This window comes from Pygoscelis adeliae, unplaced genomic scaffold (assembly GCF_000699105.1).
Source record: "Pygoscelis adeliae isolate BGI_AS28 unplaced genomic scaffold, ASM69910v1 Scaffold294, whole genome shotgun sequence".
NCBI lineage: Eukaryota > Metazoa > Chordata > Aves > Sphenisciformes > Spheniscidae > Pygoscelis > Pygoscelis adeliae.
In genome coordinates this window covers 1,873,067-1,882,716 of record NW_008824722.1, presented here as the reverse complement: position 1 = coordinate 1,882,716, position 9,650 = coordinate 1,873,067, and the positions used below count along the sequence as shown (strand labels likewise).

Sequence of the window (9,650 nt, the reverse complement as noted above, 5' to 3'; positions counted from 1 at the left end):
GGAAGTATTTAAAAGACGGGTAGATGAGGCGCTTAGGGACGTGGTTTAGTGGGCATGGTGGTGTTGGGTTGACGGTTGGACTTGATGATCTTAGAGGTCTCTTCCAACCTTAATGATTCTATGATTCTATGACATAAGATCAGGCTCCTCATAGAAAAAGCAAGGTCTGAAGACATGTTGACATTACGGCAGGGCACTATTTCTCTTTTTATTTGTCACCCCAGATTCTCAGATATGCCCAGCCGTGAGGAGTCACACCCTGTCTCCTGTGTATTGCCTCCAGACCTGGAATTGAAGCCAGATCAGAGACCCAGCAGCGCAGCCTCTCTGGGTAGTCTCCTTGGCTTATATATCAGATGAACTCTGCACGTGAAACTAAATGACATGATAAAATATGAAGCCAAGTCTCCTTGGCTTATATATCACATGAACTCTGCACGTGAAACTAAACGACATGATAAAATATGAAGGATAGCAAATTGAGGTGTTAGTTTTGCATTTAAGTGTAGCTCCTGAGCGTTATGGCTTTGTTAAGACTGTTAGAATATCCCATGTCTCATACAAAATATCTGCAACTTCCATGCATGTATTCCATCAAGCTAATAGCCCCTATGTCCTCAGCTTTCTCCTCTGCCTGGGTATCCTATGGCACTTCTCGACTCTCCACACAAAACTGAGCTGTAACCCATGGGAAGCTGTGAGACATCAGAGCAGCAAGCCATGGTCTGATGTTCACGCTGTGCAATCAACCCTGTGAAACCCATACTGCTGCTACTAAGGCTTCTGCCAGAAAACTCAGCTATGGTCACAGGCATAGTACCTCTCCCAGTTTTAAGGATAAAAGGAGGGAGCACCGTACGACCAGACTCCTGCCCTCAACCTATCGCCCTTGTGCACCACCCACACACATTCAGGGCTAGCCCCTACCCATCCTCCAGGCTACGCTTCCCTCGTGGACATGGCTTCCAGCTGATCTCTGTGCTATGGGAAGTTTTCTGCTGCTTGGCCCCACGGCCTCACACCCTGTCTCTTTGGTGACGCACAGCACATTTACGGGCTGATCCCTTACCCAGGTGGCGATGTATAGGCTGGGGTTTGTGTACTGGACAGCTGGCAGGGGGTCCTGCTCTGTGTCCTCTACAAATGCCAGGGCCAACTCTGCCACTGCCGTCAGCATCAGCAAGGTAGCCAGCACCTGCGGGGAGAGGGGAGCAGCCGTGAGGGGAGACCCAGCCCATCGTGGGCACTGGGAACCACTGGCAGACAACACAGTTAGGCATAAAAGCACGGTGTCCCATACACCGTTAACACCCTTTCCAACCCAAACCTGGCCTGGAAAAGCTTTCTAGGGCCCTGTGAAGCTGGAGCACTGCCATCATTTTAAGCTTGGAGGATAACAGCCCACAAGATGAGAGGTTCCAGTACACACCTCTGCCCTCCCTCCCAGTACATCCCAGCTCTGTTATCCCCTCTGTCCCTGTTATCCCCTCTGCCCGCCCTTTACATTTCAGCCCCATGTGGTGCCCTAGCCCATTGCTCCTTCTCTCCTACACTTCTCATCTCTCCATCCCACACCTGACTCCATCCCAGAGGCTTTCCACTCACCACCCCTCCATCCCAGGCTGCTCCAGCCTGCCCTCTGTGCCCCCTCAGCCCCACTCTACCTGTTTGATGATGTAGAGTTTGGTCACAGATGATTTCTTGGCTCTCGATTTGCACATGGGCAGGAGCTGCCAGGGAGCCAAAATCCAGAAGAAGCCAAGGGGGACCCAGACCAGCACAGTCTGCTGGAAGCACACGGGCAGGTCGGCATCCGGACGAGCAAGGTAGGAGGCATTCTGGGGGCAGCAAGGACAGACGGAAGTCACTTGGGATGGCTTGACCCTCACCTGGCTCACAGCACAAGAGCCAGCACTCCTATAGCTCCTGCCCACCCTCCTCCACCCCATCACACCCCCCTCCTCAACACCCACCTTCCTGGCTGAGCATTTCAGCACTCAGCCAAGGTCCCGTGTGATGTCCCCCTACCCATCTATCTGCCTGAACCTGGGAGGGCCTCCCCCACAACCACCCCTTGCTGGAGCCAAGCCAGTTGCAGCAGCTGGACCCAAATCATTCCCCGAGAGGCCCGTGCAGGGTGTCCTGTGTTCCCAGCTGGGCTGTGGGGCTAAAACAGGACAGGGCTCACTCAGGGAACTGTCATTTGCATCGTTGTCTCGTGGATACCACGCAGGCAGTGCACAGCGCTCAGTGCCGTGGCAGTCCTGGATAAATACCAGAACCTCTGCTGACCGCTGGCAGTTGGGTCCCACTGGCTGAAGAAGTTGTGAGCCTGGGGATCTACTGCTCTCCCCTTCCACTGGGCGTCCTACCCCAAGAACGGGTGATGGGGGTGATGCAGCCACTCACCCAAAAGACGGAGCCGCAGAACTCCTCCAGGGCTGCCGACATGGCTCAAGGGAGAAGAGACAGCGACTCCTTCCCCTCGCTCTGCCTGGCTGCGAGAGTCCTGAGTGGATGCTTGGGTCAAAAGTCCCCACACAACCTCAAGTGGTGTTGGGACAAAATCCCTGATGACACGCAGTTAATTGTTAACTTGGTGCCATTGCACAACACCACAGACCAAAGCAGTGACCAAAAGGGCTTTGGAACTGCCTGGGCTCTGGGGAAGGGAGGAGAGGAAGACCCAAGAAAGAGATCAAAGGGGAGATGCAGGAAAGCCACTGTCACAGAGCCACTGCAGGACACCACAGCCGTTGCTCAGAAACCACAGCCTTTTATCAGTGCACATCAACAGAGACAAGCTCATATGGACCCACTAAAGACATTACTTTGGTGCAACAGACCTTTCCTGCCAGAACAAGCCTGCCAAACGCTGCCAAAAAGTCCAGCAAGGGCTGGTCCCTCAGGAGCCAGAGAAGACAGTACCCTTTTTCTCATGTGCCACCCAGCAAGGAGGCCCAGGACGCCAGCAGTGCTCCACGCCTGGGAACTTGCAGCATCTGGCAGCTGAGCTGACCGCATGCTGCAGTGGTCTTTGTGAGTCCCCGGGATCGGGGTTCCTTTTACCAATTCCTTCTGGCCTGCAGAGCCTGGAGACTTTCACAGCTTTTCCTTTTGCTTCTCCCTTTCCCACATCTCTGTGTTGTCTGCATGTTACGGCAGCTGGCTGACCGCAAAACCCGAAAGAGACTTTGAGTCTTCATTTTAAGGCAACCCCCAACATCTGAGACAGCCAGAGGACCGTTCCTGAGGAGGGCGACTGCCACTAAGTCATCACCCTGCTGCTTAGAAAGATGCAGGTGTGGGGGCAGGTGGGGATGGTGCTACTCTAAGGCTGGAACTGAATATGCTTTATCATGCATGCCCTTGGGGAGCAGTAGGTAAAAGGGGAGAGGAGGGTGACTGCAGGGATTCTGCTGTCTCATTGTTCATGGAGTTAGTAGATAGCTCAGAAGCCAAGGGTGATACAATAAGTAATCGGTCAGGAACAACCCCCTTACCTTCAATACCAGAGAAAGGTTCGATGTCCAACTCATCGGTTAATTATTATTGGCTTGTCTGATTAAATCCACTTGTTTTTGTAAATAAAGCTACCCCTAGTGCTAGGTCCTCCAGGCCAGAACCAATACACTGCTGCTGAGAGCAGCAATCTGATGCAATGGAAAAGAAGTAAGTGAATGGAGCTGTCACTCCCTCAGCCCTTCTCCATCCAGAGTGCTGATGTGATTCTTCTTTCTGCTCGCTGGCACAGGTGTCCTCTGGCCTTCCTCGTACCCACCTGGAGCGCTCCTGCCAAGGGGAACACTTGCTTGTGACACCTTCCTATTTAGTGCTCTGCCCCATCGCTTCTCTCGGTTTTCAGTACGTCACAGCCCATCCTCACCCCATCTTTGGTCTCTCATTCAGAGCTGAAGTGCTTTGCTCAGCACAGGATGCCAGTTATCTTTAATGTTCAAAGCAAGCACACCCCCACTTTCTCTACCCTCGTAACTGGGACATGCTCCTCCTAAAAACCCACAAAGCCACCTCGCTGTCCTTCAGCTCCTTCCATAAAGCTCCCTTCACTACAATACCCAGAAAATATTCACTGGGACCAAGCTAATCAAAGCGGTAAGACCTTTTTGGCCAACAATGCCACACCGCTTCCCTGTGCTTCCCTGCCTTTACCCACCTGTTGTCCACCATCCTATCACTTAAGTTTTCAATATTAGGCCTTGCTTCATGCCTGTCTCGCACAGGGTCTGGTCCAGGACAGAGGCTTCTGCAAGGCAACCTACAAATTAGTCCAGCCCTCACTGCTCATCTCTGTTTCTGAAGGGTTTGTTTCTCTGCTTTGTTATGCTGTAACCCCACATGAGTTCAAAAGCCTTTTTTTCTTTCCTTTTTTTTTTTCTTTTTTTAAACTTTACATGAAAGGAAAGAACCAAACTCTGCGTTTATGATGCTGGGGGCAGGTGTCAGCAGAATATTCACATTAATTGAGCTACCGGTATCTTAATCATCACCGTGACTCATGAAATCTCACAACATAAGCCATGAACTCTTAAATCAGGTATTCTGAACTATATTGACTATAACCACAAATTTAATCATTTCCTCTCCTGAGTTGGATCCTTCCGAGTTTGGATCCTTCCTACTGCCTGCACGTCTGTCAGTGCTGAAGCGGGCTCTGACACCAGCACTAAGCAGCCATCCCCCTCCCAGCTCCTACGCTGAGAACTACCACGTACATTCCTGAGGTGTGTTTTGGGAGACACCGATACCTCTGATGGATCCATGTGAAAAGGCGGATGTACCCTTTGAGCTGAAGGTATGTAGTTAGTCTTGGTTATGGGTTTTCAATGACCTGATTCTGCCTAAGGTGACAAAAGGTGCTGCCACCTTGTCAAATATTACATTTTCCTGTACATCCTCACAGGCTGTATGCTATTGCCAAGACGGGCAGACAGATCTGAACCCTGTTTTTTGCTTCCTAAGAAGGTCCGCTATCTCTGCTGTCAGGGGGATTCTCTTCAGCTTTGTGGATCTTTTAGAGAAGAGCAGGCAGCAAGAATAAAGGTGCTTTATCTCTGAGTCTCTACTCTTTTAATGGACCGCTCTGACGCCATTCAGATCGTTCATTGGATATTTTGCAGGGTAACTGAAATGAGTCTAAGGCTTCAATTCTGACGAGGCAGCAATAACCCCACAGGCACGTTCCCCTGAGCACTGTCTGGAGAACAAGCAGTTTGTGCGTCACGTTGGGAAAAGGACCTGGAAACTCCCTGAGAAAAAGCACCTTGTCCTCCCACGGAATCTCATCATACGCCCATCCCACTTCAAGCACTCACAGCCCACAGCCCAGGATGCCTCACAACTACCTCACCTAATCAGTCAGGTAGTTAGAAGCTCCTTCCCCTTAGAATTTAATGTGTTCATCACCTCTACGTAACAATGTGCTTCTCTCTACCTAGCAGCTGCTGCGCTGCTAATCCCCAGCTAGCCTACTGGGTGACCACAGCAGGCCTTGTTTTCCAGCTGTGGCTATGATGTTTCCCTCCCTGGCATTCTGGATGCGACTGTATTCTCCCCCGGTGCAGTAGGGGCCTGATTAATTCAAGCTATGCAACACAGATCACAGTCTTGCCCGTAAAATATAAATAAATTTTAAAAAAGCACAGCAGGAGGGGGGCAGCTGCAGTGTTTATTTGACAATCACATGCAGTGCTACACAATTCAGTCCCCCTACTTGCTCAGCTCCCTTCCTCCCAAATACTGCCAGACAGCTTGTTGCCGCAACATCTGGGAATGAGTCCTTTTATTTAAAATGGCCAACCTAAGTTTCCAGGCCAGGGACTGGTCATTCAGGGGAAGCCAAGGGAAGAGATGTCAGGCTTCATCACCCAGTTCACATCCTCTGCAGCCTGAGGACGGAAGCGGTACCCGTCTGTCCATGTGGCAGGGAAGACCCTGGAGTCTCAGCGCTCTTGTCCCAGCACGGTGCCTTCCACTACAGAATGTTCTTTGCGATCGCGTTCAGGGTCCTCACTTTGGCCACATCTGCCACCTTTATGGAGTATTCAGGGGCAGAGAAGGACGCTCCCATGGCAACGTTCGGATTTCTGTCAGGAAAACCACCGGTTACTATCTGCAGGTGACACAGATGAGTAAGGCACGCTAGGAAAAACCCACTGTCTCCCCTAGTCTCAGCAGTGGCCAGAGAACCTGCTGGTGCCACCCAAACCAAAGATGAGACAGTAATAGAAAGAAGACTCATCCAAAGGCAAGAAACAACAGCATCAACAGAAACCCAGTGCAGACCTGTGGACAGATGTACGCCACTCCTCCCTCATTCCTCAGAGGCACATCCCACTGGCCTCCCACATCCTACACGCTTCTGTTAAAGGTCTAAGGCAACGACACCGGAACCTGCCTTCCCGAGTGCCACACAAGTGCGCTCACAAGCCCTATAGGGCAGCAGCAGCAGAACGCATGCCCCAAGGATCCGGTTCTGCATGGAGCTCGTGTCCAGATGATGAGCACCGCTGGATTCATACACTGCAGAATACAGAGCCAGGCATCATGATCCCAACCACAAGAGCGCAATTAGCACCCAGGAAGCTGTTTGAAATTTAGGCCTGTTCTACAAACTCATCTTCACATTAATCCAGCTTTTCCCTTGTACAGTTTTGCTAAAAAATAAAAATAAATGACCGGTTACCTGAACTTCATCCCCGAGTCCCGGGCTGAGCGAGCAGAGCAGTGAAATTCAGAAGCAGTGGAGCCTTCCAGAATCCTCTGCAGGTTGCGCTCCGTGATGCCACCCCCTGGCGGGAAGAATCCCGACGTCACACACAGCGCAGATGGCACTGTCCCAGACCTGACATCACCCCGGGACCTACCCCCCAGGGGACAAGCGCCATCTACACTGAAGGGAAAAGACAGCCCTTGGGACAACAGAGACCCGGGCACATGGAAAGAGGCCGGAGAAGCCTTGGCTCATGTTCTCCCGCAGATCTAGAGCTGTCCCCAAATCCACCAGTGAGCAGCAGCTGCAGGGCTCTGCCATATGCCGCCATACCCAGCTGGCTGCATGGCCTTTACTCGTGCCAGGGCAGGAGCTCCTTCTCCTGGGGACCTGGCTCGGAAAGCCAGATGAGACAGCACATCCCAGGGCAAGAGGCTAGGAAGCAGGGGCTAGGGACTACAGGACCTGTTACAGATGACAAAAAACCATTACCTGGCACCACCACAATTCTGCCCTTCGCCTGAAAGAATAACAACATGTTACTGATATTGCTCAGCACTACATCCGCATATGCATTTGTGGGGAGGCAAAGAAGCCTTACACGCAGCACCTTCCAGAAGCTCATGGAGGTCACCATGACTTAGGATTCGTTCACTCTCACCCACCTTTTTTGTACTATTCATGTTTTAAAAGGAAAAGTGGAAAAGAATTTGCAGTTACAGCTAAGACAGCTTGTCACCATTTCCTCCTACCTCTCTATCCCACCTAGCTGCCTCTCAGGTACGTCTGTTGCATTTTCCTAACAGCAACTGTGAGACCCCAGCAGGGACCTCACTTTGCTGTTTACGTGGGCTAATCACATCAGCTGCTGAAACCAACTCTTACCGCCCGCCTCCCAGTCTGCGAGCAAGAACAACCCAGCAAGTCTTTGCTGTGAGAGGCTTCCCCAGCCCACGTGGACTTGGGAAAACAAACTGAAGCCAAGCCAGACAAGAAGGGCAAGTGCTCCTCGACAGAAGTTCCCTTACAGAAATGAGGCCTAGCGTAAGGCAGCTGCCTCCAGGCAATGCCCAGGAAGCAGCCACAGTAACCCAGGGGAGCACAGAGAACACTTACCTGTTCCGCAAGCCTCTTAATTAAGGACAATCCTTCCAGCGCTGAGCTGTCACAGCCACTCGTCAACACCCGCTCAAACCCCAGAGAAATCAGGGTCTCCAATGCCACCAGAGGGTCGTGCACCATGTCGAAGGCTGAGAGACCAACACAACAGCTCAGAAATCACTCAGCAAATCGTGCTCAAGCCCTGTCCCGCAGCCAGCTCAGGAGCCCAGGAGACAATGACGGAAAGGGTCCTTCTCACAGCTGGCCACCCCCGTGGGGAGCCACAGCTCCTGACTGTAATGTCTCCCCCCCCCCAGCAGTGGCAGGGCCACCGTGCTCAGCTCCTCAGACACCTCCTCTCCACACAGGGCAGCGACACATCCTCCAAGCCTGGACCCCCTGGACCTTTCCCCTCCGGGGAGAACAGCCCAGCCACAGCCCGCTCTTGCACAGCATACAGAGCTTTCCCCCCTCCAAAGAACAACCAAAGTTCATTAAGCTCAGCTCCCTCCCAGCCCCACCTTCCCCAGGCAGCGGGGTCCCTGCCAGGGCCACTGTCCCAGGCGACTCACCTCGGTGAAATGTGACTGGCAGGGGACGGCACACAGCTGCAATAAGAAGACATATGGTCAGTCGGGGCTGGCACAGAGTCGCTTGTGCTAGAACCAGAAAAGCACATGAGATGAAAGAGGGCAAAGGCTTCTCGGGCCATTCCTGAGGAGCTCAGAAGACTCCCAGTACTTGCTGGAAACAACACAGCTGCTTCTCTGAGGCCAGGCTCTTTGGTGGGGAAGAGTTCTTCTGCCCTTTGAGGAAGCAACAAACCTTTTGTTTTTATGACTAACACCAAAATCCCCCATCTCATCTGGATCATGCAGAACCCTCATTCCCAGCAGAGATGTCTTTATCTGCAGGAAGGAAGCAGGAAAGTTGTCTCATCTACCGGGGGAAGGGACAGGACCAGTGCTCTTTGAAAGCAGGAGAGTTGATTTTTGTGATTTCTTTCACTACCTATACTTTCTGCCCTATCTCAGACCACAGCAAACTTCACCAGTGTGGCTCTACTTACTGGGCAAAGGTTATTTATTTCTATGAAAAGAAATCCAGCTGCCTCCTGCCCTGGAAACACGGGTTCTAGCAGAGCACCTCATTGCTCTACTGGATGCAAATCCTGGCAAGACCCCCCTCTTTTGCTGCTAGACACCTGTAGCAGCGATGTAAGGAAAAGAACGAAGGGCAAAGAAAATGAAGAAGGGAAAGAATCCAACAGTTTAATACTCCGATGCCCTCAAAGCAGCTCACCTGAGCCTCTCTCCTTCTTAGACCCTGCTATTATGTCCCAGGTGGCCTCAAACTCTGTGTGAACTGCTTGGGGCAGCGGTCTTTGATCTGCAAAGCTTCTTACCTATTTAATGTCTCACAGGTATGACGATACGTGAAACCGGAGAAGGTAGAGAGAGACGGCGAGACCACAGACAAGGCGCGCAGACCAAGGCACCCTGCAGTTCCTTCTACAGCATCGGACAGAGCAGCACTGAACCCCCGGCCCCAGTCACAGCACGGAGCTCGGCACAGCATGTCTGACTGGAGACGCTCTTACCCAGCAACGCCGTGCAGAGCTCTGTGTCAATGCGCCCGTCCTCAGTGAGGGCCCCGAACACCAGCCCGTCGGCCCCGTGCAGCTTGGCAAGGCGGATGTCGGCTTTCATCACTTCCACCTCCCGGTCCGAGTAGAGGAAATCTCCGCCACGAGGTCGGATCATCACGAACACGGGGACTCTCACGCACTGCTTCACCACCTGCAGGAGTTGGGGGGGCG

At 52.3% G+C, this 9,650-nt stretch overlaps 2 protein-coding genes across 2 annotated transcripts in view; both read right to left on the bottom strand.

Moving 5' to 3' along the window:
* ABCC2 (ATP-binding cassette, sub-family C (CFTR/MRP), member 2) overlaps window positions 1-2,451 on the bottom strand; it is a 19,022-nt gene extending 16,571 nt beyond the window's left edge. The window contains exons 1-3 of the mRNA XM_009323318.1: window positions 2,410-2,451; window positions 1,665-1,838; window positions 1,070-1,195 (exon numbers count right to left, since the gene is read on the bottom strand). Of these exons, the coding sequence (XP_009321593.1) occupies window positions 1,070-1,195; window positions 1,665-1,838; window positions 2,410-2,451 (342 nt within the window). The remainder of the gene's footprint in view (window positions 1-1,069; window positions 1,196-1,664; window positions 1,839-2,409) is intronic.
* A 3,215-nt stretch (window positions 2,452-5,666) lies between these two features.
* Window positions 5,667-9,639, bottom strand: CUTC (cutC copper transporter; the record flags this gene model as incomplete). The annotated part of the gene is made up of 6 exons (XM_009323317.1): window positions 5,667-6,104; window positions 6,704-6,809; window positions 7,223-7,250; window positions 7,847-7,980; window positions 8,404-8,439; window positions 9,432-9,639. Coding segments are annotated over 6 exons (624 nt in total), but the record flags the coding sequence as incomplete, so codon positions are not given.
* Between the last annotated feature and the right edge of the window lie 11 nt (window positions 9,640-9,650).